Raw genomic sequence first — 16,655 nt, forward strand, 5'->3', positions numbered from 1 at the left:
CCTCTTTGCAACAACAGATTCTGCCATCGCAGAATGGAAGAGTGACGGAGTAGGTGGAGTAAAGTTGGGTGGTCATCCATGGCTGCTTCAAGCGATTCAAGCGAATCAAACGCATTGGAACTGAACTTACCGAGCAGTTCTGAGAGGTAGGGTTAGGCTTACCCCAACTCTAACCCGGGTAAATAATTGTAAGCTCAGACTCCCATTCAGCTCAGTCAGGGAGGAGTTCACTGTGGCAAGGGCACGAGAACACCTGCAGTACACCGGATCGAGAGACAACAAAGTGTCCGGCGCAGGGATCGTCGGGAGTATGGGGAGGGAGTGGAGGGCGGAAGAGGCAGTCCAGCAGGCAGAAGCTCAGCTGGAGCGAAGGCCATTCTTGGGAACGTGGCACAGGGCAGAGCCAAAGTCGGGAGCTCAACATCAACCCAATGTGACACTGCCAGTGGGAAGGAGAGGCGGAAGCTGGTGCAGGAGGAGATGTGATCTTCAGTTGAGGAAGAGCGACTGACCAGGACAGTGGCGATGTGACAACAGGGTGCCTGGCTGAAGTGGGCGATGGAGTGGAATGTCTCCTAGCAGGACATCTGGAAGTGGAACCCCCAAAGGATTAAGTTCTTGATCCAGCGGGTTTACGATGTCCTCCCCAGTCGATCTAACCTGTTCACATGGGGAAAAGTAGAAACACCAGCATGTCCCCTTTGTTCCAAAACAGGTACCCTCGAGCACATTCTGAGCAGTTGCTCCAATGCACTGAGTGAAGGACACTATCGCTGGAGACAGAACCAGGTCCTCAAGTCCATCGCTGAGGCAATCAGCAAGGGGATCAGCGGCAGCAGATACACACACACTACATCCAGGAGGATTGAGTTTGTAAAGGCAGGAGAGAAGCCAAGGATCAGACCCAGGAACTGCTCTGTTGGGCTACTATCCACAGCACGAGACTGGGTGATGACGGTTGACGGGAGAGGCAGCTGAAAATTCCATCACACATCACCCAGACTTTTTTGAGACTAGACATTATCTTGGTCTCAGGGGCCACAAGACAGCTCACCCTATTGGAACTGACAGTGCCCAGGGCGAATGGAGAAAGCACAAGGGAGGAAGAGGGCCAAGTACCAGGAGCAACACCTATGGAGTTCTGGGCATTACAGGCCTTAAGAGGAAAAAAGCCATCAACAACAACGTGGAGGCAGCGGAAAAGGCATCTAGATGGCTGTGGTAGAAAAGGGGTGACCAGTGGGGTCTGTAGCATGCCGCTTGAACACAGGCCGAGGCTTGCTCAACCTTGGTTTGGGTCACCTGGAGTAGGTCATCTGTTGCATTCTTCCCAGTGAACCAGAGGGTCGCCTTTATGCAGCTACAAGTTGCAAAGGGGAAAGCTCTGATTTGTGTGTGCTTATGCACCGAACACCAGTTCAGAGTATTCGGCCTTCTTGGAGTCTCTGGGTGGCGTCCTGGAAGATTCAAGATTCAAGATTCAAGATTTTTATTTGTCACATACATATACATACTTTCATACATATATGCAGTGAAATGTAATAAATGTAAGGGGCTCCACCTAGGGACTCTATAGTTCTACTGGAAGACTTCAACGCTCAACGATGGAGAAACATGGAAGGGGTGATTGGGAGGAACGGCCTTCCTGATCTGAATCCGAGTGGTGCTTTGTTATTGGACTTCTGTGCTAGTCATTGATTGGCCAAAACGAACACCATGTTCGAGCATATGGTGGCTCATGAATGTACGTGGTACCAGACCACCTTAGGTCAAAGATCGATGATCAACTTTGTGGTCATGTCATCAGATCTGCGGCCGTGTGTCTTGGACACTCGGCTGAAGAGATGAGCAGAGCTGTCAACTGATCACCACCTGGTGGTGAGTTGGATCAGATGGCGGGGGAGGCTGCCAGACAGACCTGGTAAACCCAAACGTGTAGTGAGGGTGAACTGGGAACGCTTGGTGGATGCCCCTGTCCACAAGGTCTTCAACTCCCACCTCCGGAAGAATTTTTTGCCCATCCCGGGGGATGTTGGGGACATGGAATCTGAGTGGGTCATGTTCAAAACCTCAATTGCAGAGGCGGCTGCTAGGAGCTGTGGTTGGAAGGAAGTCGGTGCCTGTCGTGGCGGTAACCCAAGAACCCGTTGGTGGACACCAGGGGTGAAGGAACCGTCAAGCTGAAAAAGGAGTCCTTTCGGGCTTGGTTGCCACAGGGGTCTCCCGAGGAGCAGACAGGTACTGGCAGGCTAGAAGGACTGCGGCTTCGGCGGTCACTGAAGAAAAAACCTGTGTGTGGGAGGAGTTCGGGGAGGCTATGGAGAAGGACTTTCGGTTGGCCTCAAGGAAGTTCTGGCAAACTGTTCTGCGACTCAGAAAGGGAAAGCAGGGCTTGGCTCAGGCTGTGTTCAGCCGGGGAGGAGAACTGCTGACCCGGACTGGGGATATTGTCGGGCGGTTGAAAGAGCACTTTGAGGAACTCCTGAACCAGACCAATACGTCCTCAGGGGAAGAGGCAGAGTCTGAAGACTCGGGGGAAGTCTCGTCTATATGCCTGGCAGAGGTCTCTGAGGCAGTTTAAAAGCTCCTCTGGAGTAAGGAGCTGGGGGTAGATGAGAGTTTACGGAGGTTGTAGTAAGTTTTGTGGCTACGCTAGCGGATGAAATCGTTCCCACGGTGAAAGTTCGGATATTTCCAAACCAGAAACCATGGGTTGATAAATCCATCCGCTGCGCTCTGAATGCGCGCACGGCCGCTTACAACGACGGTCTTGTATCTGGTAACATGGACGATTACAAAGCGGCGTCGTACAATCTGCGGAGGGCGGTGAGGGACGCCAAACGGACGTACAGAGACACCGTGGAGCTGCAGATGGAGCGGGGGGACACAAGACGCTTGTGGGAGGGGCTGCGAACAATAACAAACTACAAGAGCAGCTCCTCCCCAGCCACGAGTGTGGACGCCTCCCTGGCCAACCAACTGAACTCCTTTTATGCGCGGTTCGAGTCTGGCAGCAACACCGCTAGCTCGCCGGCTAATTGGAGTTACACCGCTGGGGACGAGCGCGCACTCTGTGTCCGTGCACGAGGTCAGGAGGGCTTTGATGCGGGTGAACACCAGGAAAGCTGCGGGCCCAGATGGCATATCTGGGCGAGTACTGAAGACCTGTGCTAACCAGCTAGCTCCGGTGTTCACCACAATATTCAACATCTCCCTGGCTGAATCAGTGGTCCCATCCTGCTTCAAGAGGTCCACCGTCGTTCCTGTCCCGAAGATCGCCTCTCCAACCTGCCTGAATGACTACCGTCCGGTGGCCCTCACCTCGGTGGTCATGAAGTGTTTCGAGAGGCTGATTAAGGATTACATCTGCGCCTCCCTCCCCTGCACCTTGGACCCGTTGCAGTTCGCGTACCGGCAGAACAGATCCATGGATGACGCGGTCTCCCAGGTACTGCACACCACGCTCACGCACCTGGATGGCCAGAAGGGGGCCTATGTGAGAATGCTGTTCATTGATTATAGTTCAGCTTTCAACACCATAGTTCCCACCAGACTGGCTGTCAAGCTGTTGGAGCTCGGATTGAATGGTCCGCTGTGCACCTGGATCCTGGACTTCCTCACAGGCCGCCCCCAGGTGGTCAAGGTGGGGAAGTACATGTCAAGCTCCCTCACCCTGAATACAGGATCCCCCCAGGGCTGCGTCCTCAGCCCCTTACTGTACTCCCTGTACACACACGACTGTGTGGCCAGGTCCAGCTCCAACACCATCATCAAGTTTGCTGACGACACCGTGGTCGTGGGCCTGATCACCGACTGCGATGAGAAGGCCTACCGCGAGGAGGTGGCTGACCTGTCACTCTGGTGCCAGGACAACAGCCTCCACCTGAACGTCAGCAAAACCAAGGAGCTGATTGTGGACTTTAGGCGTGGATCACAATCGAGGACGCACGCGCCCTTGTGGATTAATGGGACTTCTGTCGATAGGGTGAGCAGCTTCAGATATCTGGGAGTCCACATCACAGAGGACTTAACATGGACTGTTCACACAGACACTCTGGTGAGAAAGGCGAGGCAGCGTCTCTACCACCTCAGGCAGCTGAGGAAATTCCGGGTCTCGGTGAGGATCCTCAAGTCCTTCTACTCTGGAGCAGTGGAGAGCATCCGGACAGGAAACATCACTGCCTGGTTTGGGAACTGTACTGCCCAGGACAGGCGGGCCCTGCAGAGGGTGGTGCGTTCAGCTGAACGTACCACTGGAACTACCCTCCCCCCCTTGCAGGAGCTATACACCAGGAGGTGTAGTAGCAGAGCCCGTAGGATCATGAAGGATCCTCATCACCCCAACAACGGACTGTTTCAGCTGCTGCGTCAGGCAAGCGCCTCCGCAGTCACACAGCGAGAACAGAGAGACTGAGACTGAGTTTCTTCCCTCAAGCCATTAGAACTGTCAATGCTGACCTCACCAGGGGTCCTAACTGAGCCATGCACTAGGCTCCACTACCTACTGTACTGTATGTAGCATACTGTACCGCATACTGTATCACTGTTCAGGGTTGTTCGTGATGCCGTATTGCTGCGCCGTACTGTTGTATACTGTGCTGTATTATCCCAAACACTACTCCCTCTATTCACATTTACATGCCACTTTAATTCACATGCCACTTTAAATGCACATATCTGTATATACATAGGCATATTCCTTCTATCTATTCCATTTTATTTCAATTCATTTTTATTGTATTTTATTCTATATATTTTTATCTATTCTATAAGTATTCCACTTACTGTACTACGTTTTAGGAGTCAGTTAGTCGGTCTATTAGAAAGGAATTTTCTACTTTTTATTTTATTTTCTATTTTTTCCTAGGACATATTGTGTGCTATCACCGGGTGCGTTGCATTACATTTCACTGCATATATGTATGGAAGTATGTATATGTATGTGACAAATAAAAAATCTTGAATCTTGTTGGGCTGTCTTGGTTGGCACGCCTCTTCAGTGTCTCGTGGATGTCGATTACAGTACCTGTGGAGTGGTAGACCGGGGTGGTGGTTCCCATTTTTAAGAAGGGGGACCGGAGGGTGTGCTCCGATCATACGGGTATCACACTACTCAGCCTCCACTGGAAAGTTTACTCCAGGGTGCTGGAAAGGAGGCTCCGGCCGATTGTCGAACCTCAGATTCAGGAGGAGCAATGCGGACTCCGTCCTGGATGTGGAACAGTGGACCAGCTCTTTACCCTTGCAGGGTTGCTGGGGGGGTCATGGGAGTTTTCCCATCCAGTCTACATGTGTTTTGTGGACCTGGAGAAGGCTTTCGACCGTGTCCCTCGGGGGATCCTGCGGGGGTACGGGGTACCGGGGCCGTTGGTACGAGCCATCCAGGCCTTGCACAACCAAAGTGAGAGCTGTATTCTCTGCACAAAGTCAAACGCGTTCTCAGTGGGTGTTGGACTCCGCCAAGGTTACCCCTTGCACCTGATTCTGTTTGTGACATTCATGGACAGGATCTCAAGGCGCACCCGAGGTGAGGAGAGTGTCCGGTTTGGGAACCTCAGAATTGCATCTCTACTTTTTGCAGATGATGTGGTTTTGTTGGCTTCATCAGACCGTGACCTCCAGCACGCACTGGGGCAGTTTGCAGCCGAGTGTGTAGCGGTCGGGTTGAGAGTCAACACCTCCAAGTCTGAGGCCATGGTTCTCTGCCGGAAAACGGTGGATTGCTGCCTCCGGGTTGGGAATGAGTTGCTGCCCCAAGTGAAAGAGTTCAAGTATCTTGGGATCTTGTTCACGAGTGAGGGGAAAATGAAGCATTATATGGACAGGCAGATCGGTGCGGCATCAGCAGTGATGCGGGCGTTGTACCGGACTGTTGTGGTGAAGAGGGAGCTGTGCCGGAAGGCAAAGCTCTCAATTTACCGGTCCATCTACGTCCCAACCCTCACCTATGGTCATGAGCTTTGGGTAGTGACCGAAAGAACGAGATAAAAGCGACCGAAATGAGTTTCCTCCGTAGGGTGGCTGGGCTGAGCCTTAGAGAAGGGGGCCTGGTGCTACTTGCTCAGCCTGCTGCCACCGCTACCCGGCCCCAGATAAGCGGAGGACACTACTTTACATTAAATAACACTACATTGCAGTAAATAACACCACTTTACATTACATTACAATACATTACATAACACTACTTTACATTACATTACATTAAATAACACACCATTACATTAGTGTTATGTAGTGTTAGGTAATGAAGCATCACTTGGCTGTTTAAACTCCAGACTCCTCAAAGTCCCATCAGCCACCGCTCCTGTTCTTGCCATGTTGCCATGGTGATGAGATGAAAGCAGAATGGGCGCGCACACACACACACACACACACACATTGTTCCTTGTTTACGTTTCATCTTCACCAATATTTGTATTAACATTTTGAAATAAAAAAGTAAAAAACATAAACCCACACAGCGCCTTGCATCTGGTTGCTTTTAGGATTCCAGGTCTTTCCAGCCTCTTGAAGCATGAATACATGGACATGTAAAAAACACAACATTTTGACTGATATTCTTTATCATCTGTTTTATTGCCGTGGATATTGTAATTCTTATAACTTACTTGAATAAAATCATTTGTGACACGAAGAACAGGCGCGTGCGCGTGCAGAGCAGTGAGCATGTGCAGTGGCTCCGCGTGCGGCCAGGCTGGCCTTAGCAGCACCGCAGAGAGGCGTGGTTTAGCGCCGAGGGGCGGGACTTATCGCCATAGGAATGAATGAGACTTCCGGTGAGTGTCTGTCACATCCAGAGAGAAGCCGGAGCGGAGCCATGAGCAGCTGGGGAACCGATCTGTGGGTGAGCTACTACGGGGAAACGGCACGCCGCCTGCGGGGGGCCGGTTCGCCTCCTGCGGGGGGACGGTTCCGAGGGGCCGGTTCGCCTCCTGCCGGAGGATGGTTCCGAGGGGCCGGTTCGCCTCCTGCGGGGGGACGGTTTGCCTCCTGCGGGGGGACGGTTCGCCTTCTGCGGGGGCCGGTTCGCCTCCTGCCGGGGGACGGTTCGCCTCCTGCGGGGGGACGGTTCGCCTCCTGCGGGGGGACGGTTCGCCTCCTGCGGGGGGACGGTTCGCCTCCTGCGGGGGGACGGTTCGCCTCCTGCGGGGGGACGGTTCGCCTCCTGCGGGGGACGGTTCCGAGGGGCCGGTTCGCCTCCTGCGGGGGGACGGTTCGCCTCCTGCGGGGGGACGGTTCCGGGGGGAGGCATCGCTAACCGTCCAGCGTGGACGGTTAGCTTTCCGGTACCGGGGCTCGAGGCCCCTGCCCCTGTCCGCCATGATGCGCGAGACGGAGGCTGTCACCAAGACAACCAGCAAACTGCTGCACGAGGCAAAGGGACGTTACCCAGAATGCAACGGGAGTGTTTCCCTTCTTTACCTCGATTTATTTATTTATCTGTGTTTTCATCATTTTCTCATATCATCCTGTCTATCTGTCTCTCTTTCTGCCTGCCTGCCTGCCTGTCTCTCTGTCTGTCTTCACTGTCTAACATACTTTCATCACAAAAAATCCCTCAAAGTTTCTAAAGAATGTTCAGCTGTGACTCCAGTTGCTTTGATACTGGGACAGATGTTTTGATGATTCATGTCATGTGATATCAGAGGGAAAGTGAGCTTCCTTTGTCTGGTGGGTCAGCGATGAGGTCAGGATGGATAGATGAATGTCTTGTTTTCTTCTCTTATCGGACCATAATATCTGCATGTTCTCCTCTTCGACCTGAAGGTTCATTTGATTGGAGCAAATCTACCAGAATCTGTTTTGCCTTGATCTGCACATTTCCATAGAAACCCAGAAAGAAAGTTCTGAACAGAAAAATCCATAAATGCACTCAAACTTGGACATTGCTCTGATATTGTGTTTAATTCCGTAATGGAGAGTCATCAGTACTCACCAAACAGCATCAACCAGCTGCTGCTCTCTCTCATGACATTTTCATTGACCACTGACATACAATTGCAAGGAACACTATATTTAGTTTGTTCTTTTTATGCCATTATCATGGTCTAAGCGTGTACCAGCCTCATAACACATATGTAGGTGTTCCAGAAGAAGTATTTATTGACATTGAATTATAAAAAATAGAAGACATTTAATTTGAGTCCACCCAACTGAAGGAAACAGAAACACCACATTTTATCTATTGTGACATTTCAAATGTTGGCTTTAAATTCCCTGGACATCTGGATTGGCACATGTGATGGTGTTATCGTAACCCTTTTACAACATCATCTCGGTTAGCTCATCTACTTGATTTGGCAATCATTTTGTAATTGTGACGGCTCTATTTCCTTTTCCCTTCATCAGCTGATGAGAACAGCTGCTCCACCTGGCTGCTTTTCCAGTGGGTGGTGGTTGTTGTGGTTGTTGTTATGCCGTAGCAGCTAATTATCTCTGTAATATCAAAGGCTATTGGTAATATATCACAACTTACAATATACCTATATTTGTGTATTATATTCTCAGATGAGATATCATGTTTTATTTTGTGTGTTTCCTGTGTTTCAAGGACCAGTTTGAGAACCTGGAAAAACACACCAGTTGGGGGATCGATTTCCTGGAGCGCTACACCAAGTTTGTTAAGGAAAGGGCTGACATTGAACTCAGCTACACCAAACAAATCAGGTATTCAAGGAAATTTCTTCTTACCCAACCTGTTAACCCTCAGCATAGTGAGGAAGGGACCTCCTAAACCCTTACTCTGACGTGCTAACCCTCTATGCTGTGTAGAAGAGACCTCCTAAACCCTTACCTGCTAACCCTCAATACGGTTAAGAAGGGACCTCCTAAACCCTTACCCTTACCTGCTAACCCTCAACACGGTGAATAATGGACCTCCTAAACCCTTACCCTAACCTGCTAACCCTCAACACGGTGAAGAAGGGACCTCCTAAACCCTTACCCTAACCTGCTAACCCTCAACACGGTGAAGAAGGGACCTCCTAAACCCTTACCCTAACCTGCTTACCCTCAACACGGTGAAGAAGGGACCTCCTAAACCCTTACCCTAACCTGTAACCCTCAACATGGTGAAGAAGGGACCTCCTAAACCCTTACCCTAACCTGCTTACCCTCAACACGGTGAAGAAGGGACCTCCTAAACCCTTACCCTAACTTGCTAACCCTCAACACGGTGAAGAAGGGACCTCCTAAATCCTTACCCTAACCTGCTAACCCTCAACACGGTGAAGAAGGGACCTCCTAAACCCTTACCCTAACCTGCTTACCCTCAACACGGTGAAGAAGGGACCTCCTAAACCCTTACCCTAACCTGTAACCCTCAACACGGTGAAGAAGGGACCTCCTAAACCCTTACCCTAACCTGCTAACCCTCAACACGGTGAAGAAGGGACCTCCTAAACCCTTACCCTAACCTGCTAACCCTCAACACGGTGAAGAAGGGACCTCCTAAACCCTTACCCTAACTTGCTAACCCTCAACACGGTCAAGAAGGGACCTCCTAAACCCTTACCCTAACCTGCTAACCCTCAACACGGTGAAGAAGGGACCTCCTAAACCCTCACCCTAACCTGCTAACCCTCAACACGGTGAAGAAGGGACCTCCTAAACCCTTACCCTAACCTGCTAACCCTCAACACGGTGAAGAAGGGACCTCCTAAACCCTTACCCTAACCTGCTAACCCTCAACACGGTGAAGAAGGGACCTCCTAAACCCTTACCCTAACCTGCTAACCCTCAACACGGTGAAGAAGGGACCTCCTAAACCCTTACCCTAACTTGCTAACCCTCAACACGGTCAAGAAGGGACCTCCTAAACCCTTACCCTAACCTGCTAACCCTCAACACGGTGAAGAAGGGAGCTCCTAAACCCTTACCCTAACCTGCTAACCCTCAACACGGTGAAGAAGGGACCTCCTAAACCCTTACTCTAACCTGCTAACCCTCAAAACAGTGAAGAAGGGACCTCCTAAACCCTTACCCTAACCTGCTAACCCTCAACATAGTGAAGAAGGGACCTCCTACCCCCATTCCCTGACCGTCTAACCCTCAATATAGTGAAGAAAAGTAAAGAAAAATCAGTGTAGTACTGTATATAGTACTATAAATAGTAGGAGTGTCACAATTCTCTAAATCCACAATTAGATTTGACTTTCGATTTTAAAGTCCGATTCAATTCGATTTTTGATTTGAACTTTTTTCTTCAGCACTTACAGCTTTGCCATTGTTAGAATTACATGTCTCGATTTGAAAAGGAACACTTGATTTAAATAACAAAAATGCGAGAATACTTAAACAACACACCGAAACAGTTCAGAGCTTTCGCAAAACTAGACTTTCGAATAATAAACAATAAGATTCTTATTACACTACTTTTAAGTTACTCACCAAAATAAGCACAGAAAAACAGAAGCTATTTTTGCCAGAGGGGAACGCTGGTAGTAAAAGGCAAATTTCTACCTGCAGCTCAGATCAGAGTGGTCTTTCTCTAAACAAAGGAGGTGCAGTGTGCGTTGAGGGATGCGGGGCTGGAGCCAACTGCAGAAGACCTGCTCCAAGCTCTGAGCCCAAACTTCATGAAAGTTACGCACGTTGCATTTGTTTACTGGAAGATCTCGACCGCCCCAATACGGCGACCATGTCGGGCAACATTACTCATTGTGAACCTGATTGTGATTTCGAAGTTCGATATCGAAGGCTCATTTAGATCGATTTTCGATATCTAATCAGAATTGGGACACACCTAATATATTCTAATGATTGGGTGATTGATCGGTCGGCTGATATTTGCTCATTTTGAGATAATCAGCATCAGCCGATGCCTGCGCTCACGAGACTGATAAACAAATAATGTCTTCAGGCTAGTGTTGTCAATAATATAGATTTCTCTATACATATCGATTCTGAATATTTGACATGGTTTCAGTACTCATTTTTGGCACTATCAATACACCCGTAGCAGCTGCCCTTCTTCGCGCTCTCTTCTCTCAGACAGCGAGTTGACACACACACACCCACACACAGCTGCAGTGCACACATAGCCCCGCCTCCTTTCACTCACTCGCTGTCTTCACTGTCTAATTAACTCTGGTTTGTTATGATGTTAGCTCATTAAAAATGACAAGTGCAGACCCTCTGCGACCAAGAAAGCAGCAAGAGTGCTGTTTGTAAATACTTCGAATTTGAGTTAAAACGTAAATCTAACTCAAAGAATTTCAGTGGAGTTTTTTTTGTTCTCCTCCAGACAGCGCTCTGTTGTGTGTGATCTCCTGTTTTCCTGTGTTTTTATTTTAGATTTATTCATTTTTGTGTATTTCCTACTTATATGAAACAACATTTTTTAAACACAATTGTGTTAAGGGACTGTCCTGTTCCATCCCGTTACAAACAAAAACCCTGTGTATCCCGTGCGGCGTCACACCATCTCCCTGTTGCTTTCTGTTGTTTTGGGACTTCATTTAGTAAAAACAGGATGTTTTTGTGGAAATGCTTTACTTGTGAATAATAAGTCCTGCACTTCTGCAACAGGGAGACTCTATTTCCCAACCAGACTTTAATAGGATGCTGTTTATTTTTATGATATATTTTCTTATTGTTTATAATTATTTATTTTTCATTCATATGTTTTTTTTTCAAAGTTAAATTTTTTGATTACGTGTGGATATTTATTTAGTTGATACATTTTTCAGCCATTGAAAAACCCATTTCGGTTGGCCACTGATATGCAATAGTATAGTTCATAATTTCCCTGTGGTGTTTTCTGTGCAGGAACTTGTCCAAGAAGTACCAACACAAGAAGAACTGCAGAGAGGACGAGGAAAGCAGGTACCAACCGAGGACTACCTTAAAATAACTGCGAATACTGCAAGACATTACTAGATACCACCAGATGGACCATTACTAGATACTACCAGATGGACCGTTACTAGATACTACCAGATGGAATGTTACTAGATACTAACAGATGGAACATTAATAGACACGACCAGATGGACAATTAATAGATACTACCAGATGGACAATTAATAGATACTACCAGATGGACCATTAATAGATACTACCAGATGAACCTTTAATAGATACTACCAGATGGACCCTTACTAGATACTACCAGATGGACCATTACTAGATACTACCAGATGGACCATTACTAGATACTGCCTGATAGAATCAGAAATACTTTAATAATCCCAGGGGGAAATTACTTTCGTTATAACTCCAATCTACATACAACATATTTACATAGAACATATTTACATACAACATATCATAATTATTAAGAAACATATTTATATATAAATAAATATATAAACATATCTATATACACATGGTAAAGTGTAAAATGTACAGTTAAAAATGTGAAAGAAGAAAGTGCAGAAGTGGATATCCGTGTTTTGAGGTCAGATTACAGAGAGGGGTTGTCTGACTCTCTGAGGGAGGCGTTGTAGAGATTGATGACCACAGGCAGGAATGATTTCCTGTGGCGCTCTGTGGTGCATCTGGGTAAGAGGAGTCTTCTGCTAAAGGTGCTCCTCTGCTGGGCCAGTGTGTCGTAGAGAGGGTGTGAGACATTGTCCAAGATGGACTGAAGCCTGGACAGCACCCTCCTCTCTGCCACAGATGCAGGGTGTCCAGCTCCTCTCCTACTACATCACCGGCCCTCCTGATTAGTTTGTTTAGTCTGTTGTTGTCTGCGACCCTCAGCCCACTGCCCCAGCATGTGACAGCGAAGAAGATGGTACTGGCCACAACAGACTCATGGAACATCCTCAGCATCGTCCGGCAGATGTTAAAGGACCTCAGCCTCCGTAGGAAATAGAGTCGGCTTTGGCCCTTTTTGTAGACTGCCTCAGTGTTTCTGGTCCAGTCCAACTTGTTATTGAAGTACACCCCCAGGTACTTGTACTCCTCCACAGTGTCCACAGGTACCCCCTGGATGGAAACAGGGGTCATGGATGTTTTTGCCCTCCTCAGATCCACTATGAGCTCCTTTGTCTTGGTCACCTTGAGCTGCAGATGGTTCAGCTCACTCCAGGTGACAAAGTTGCCCACAACAGTCCTGTATTCACTCTCATCACCCTTTTTAATACAACCAACTATTGCTGAGTCATCAGAAAACTTCTGAAGGTGGCAGGACTCAGTGCAATAGTTGTCTGAGGTAAAAGTCTGAGGTGAAGAGGGTGAACAGGAGGGAGAGAGGACAGCCCCCTGTGGGGCCCCAGTGTTGCCGACTACCCTGTCCGATACACAGTTCTGTAGGCGTACATACTGTGGTCTGCCCGCCAGGTAATCAACAATCCAGGACACGATTGGGGGCCTCCACCTGCATCACAGCCATCTTCTCACCCAGAAGAGTCGGACGGATGGTGTTGAAAGCACTGGAGAAATCAAAGAACATGACTCTCACAGTGCTCGCCGGCTTGTCCAAATGAGTGTAGACTCTGTTCAGCAGGTAGATGATGCTGTCCTCAACTCCCAGGCGGGGCTGGTAGGCGAACTGCAGTGGATCAGTGAAAGGCCTGACCATAGGCCTTAGCTGCTCCAGGACGAGGTCTTCATGATGTGGGACGTCAGAGCCACCGGTCTGTAGTACTGAGGGTCGCTGGGACACGGCGTCTTCGGCACAGGAACGAGGCAGGACGTCTTCCACAGCACAGGGATCCTCTGGAGGTGCAGGCTCAGGCTGAAGACTTGACTGAGTACTCCACACAGCTGGGGGGCACAGGCTTTAAGCACCCTGGGAAATACACCGTCGGGGCCTGCAGCTTTGCCAGAGTGGAGTCTTGTCAGCTGTCTTCTCACCAGGTCAGGCGTGAAGGACACTGCAGAGGTGACAGTTGGGGGAGGGGTGGGGTCCTCAGTTTGTGGAGGACATGATGTAGAGCAGAGGGGAGGGGGGAGTAGGTGGGTGTGAATTGAGGCGGTGAGGCGCAGACAAGGGGTCTGTAAGGAGGAGGAGGAGGGGGAGATAAAGTGGCAGTAGTTGTTGAGCAGCCAGCAGCAGAGACTTGTGGGGGATGGGCCGCAGTATCAAACCTATTGAAAAATAGGTTCAGTTCATTGGCCCGGTCTGCACGGCCCTCCAACCCCGTGCCACCAGTCTTCTGGAACCCAGTGATGGTTCTCATGCCACTCCACACATCCCTCATGTTGTTTTGCTGGAGTTTTTTTCTCCAGCTTTCTCCTATAACTGTCTTTTGCCTCCTTGATTGTAAGTTTGAGTGCCCCCTGCACTCTCCTCACCTCATCACGGTTGCCATCTTTGAACGCCCTCTTCTTTTCGTTCAGGATGGCCTTAATGTCGTTAGTGATAGATAGAACATTACTTGATACTACCAGATCATCAGTTTATCTTCTAGGGCGTACTAAAGGAACTTCTGGAGACCAGAAGTCCATCTCCATCAGGTCAACATACTGACTACTCTTCCTGACCTTTCTTTGGTCTTGCAGGTATTCTTGGTGCCGTGCGTTTAGCTTGACGCTGCGTGAGCTGCAGGACTGCGCCAGCCACCGGGAGGCGCTAGCACAGAACCTGCACTCCGACATCGTTAGCGAGCTAATGCGCTACACACAGGAGCTTAAGGCAGAGCGGAAATCAGTAAGTCATGAAATACACAATGTGAATACTAAATACACAAATACCAACATGTACTGGTTAATGGTGACCAGCCCAGATATTTGGCAGTAATCAGTACCTCTGGGTTTTATAGCATTTCCAAGATGGCCGCCGAGCTCAGCAACACATTGAAAACTCCTGGAAGCAGCTGGAGTCTGTGAGTAATTACATCGTTAATAAACCAGTTATTATACCATCGTAAATATTGTTAATAATTCAGTCATAGTGTGGAAAATGTTATTCATTACACCGTTTTTATTTAGAATTCAGTCATTTCATGTTGATTATATTAAGAAACCAGTCATAACAATGGTTTATTAAGAAACCAGTCAGAACAATGGTTTATTAAGAAACCAGGCATAACACAATTATTAATAAACAGTCATAACAGAGTAATTATTATTAATAGACCAGCCGCAACACAGTGGTTATTATTAATAAACCAGTCATAACATAGTAATTATTATTAATAAACCTGTCCCAAGAGTAATTATTAATAAACCAGTCATAACAGTAATTATTAATAGATCAGCCATAACACAGTGGTTATTATTAATAAACCTGTCCCAACAGAGTAATTATTATTAATAAACCTGTCCCAACAGAGTAATTATATTAATAAACCAGTCATAACAGAGTAATTATATGAATACACCAGTCATAGCACAGTAATTATTATTAATAAACCAGTCATAACACAGTGGTTATTGTAAATAAACAAGTCATAACAATGGTTATTATTAGTAAAGCAGTCATTACACAGTAACTATTATTAATAGACCAGTCATAACAGAGTAATTATAAGAATAAACAGTCATAGCACAGTAATTATTATTAATAAACCAGTCATAACACAGTGGATATTGTAAATAAACAAGTCATAACCATGGTTATTATTAATACACCATTCATAACAGTGGTTATTGTAAATAAACAACTCATAACAATGGTTATTATTAATAAACAAATCATAACACAGTGTTTATTGTAAATAAACAAGTCATAACAATGGTTATTATTAATAAACCTGTCATAACAGAGTATTTTTTATTAATTGACCACTCATAAAACAGTGGTTTTGTTAAGAAACCAGTCATAACAATGATTTTATTATTAAACCTGTCATAACACAATTATTATTAATAAACCAGTTATAACAGAGTAATTATTATTAATAGACCAGCCGTTATACAGTCATTATTATTAATAAACCTGGCATAGCACAGTCATTATTATTAATAAACCAGTCAGAACACAGTGGTTATTGTAAATAAACAAGTCATAACAATGGTTATTATTAATAAAGCAGTCATTACACAGTTACTATTATTAATAGACAGTCATAACAGAGTAATTATTATTAAGACCACTCATAAAACAGTGGTTTTGTTAAGAAACCAGTCATAACAATGGTTTGTTATTATTAAACAAGTCGTAACAGTGTAATTATTAATAAACCAGTCATAACAGAGTAATTATATTTAAACAGTCATAGCACAGTAATTATTATTAATAAACCAGTCATAACACAGTGGTTATTGTAAATAAACAAGTAATAACAATGGTTATTATTAATAAACCAGTCATTACACAATAACTATTATTAATAGACCAGTCATAACAATGGTTATTATTAATAAACCAGTCATAATATAGTAATTATTATTAATAGACGCCATAACAATGGTTATATTAATAAACCAGTCATAACAGAGTAATTAATATTAATAGACCAGTCATAACAGTAATTAATATTAATAGACCAGTCATAACAGTAATTATTACGAATAGACCAGTCATAACAGTAATTATTACTAATAGACCAGTCATAACACAGTATTTATTATTAATAAATCAGTCATAACACAGTGGTTATTAATAAACCTGTCACAACAGAGTAATTATTATTAATAAACCGTCATAACACAGTGGTTATTATTTAAAAACCTGTCCCAACAGAGTAATTATTATTAATAAACTAGTCATAACACAGTATTTATTATTAATAAACCGTCATAACACAGTGGTTATTTATAAA

At 46.4% G+C, this 16,655-nt stretch overlaps 1 protein-coding gene across 1 annotated transcript in view; it reads left to right on the plus strand.

Annotated features, from left to right (window-relative positions):
• Positions 1-6,817: 6,817 nt before the first annotated feature.
• The window catches only part of LOC307232624 (formin-binding protein 1-like), a gene marked incomplete at both ends in the record, with an annotated part of 58,851 nt that continues 49,013 nt past the window's right edge, over positions 6,818-16,655 (plus strand). The window contains 5 exons of the mRNA XM_080003725.1: positions 6,818-6,844; positions 8,552-8,667; positions 11,770-11,826; positions 14,452-14,599; positions 14,712-14,774. Coding sequence (XP_079859851.1) covers positions 6,818-6,844; positions 8,552-8,667; positions 11,770-11,826; positions 14,452-14,599; positions 14,712-14,774 — 411 coding nt within the window. The remainder of the gene's footprint in view (positions 6,845-8,551; positions 8,668-11,769; positions 11,827-14,451; positions 14,600-14,711; positions 14,775-16,655) is intronic.

Source organism: Zeus faber (assembly GCF_960531495.2).
Source record: "Zeus faber genome assembly, chromosome: 7".
NCBI lineage: Eukaryota > Metazoa > Chordata > Actinopteri > Zeiformes > Zeidae > Zeus > Zeus faber.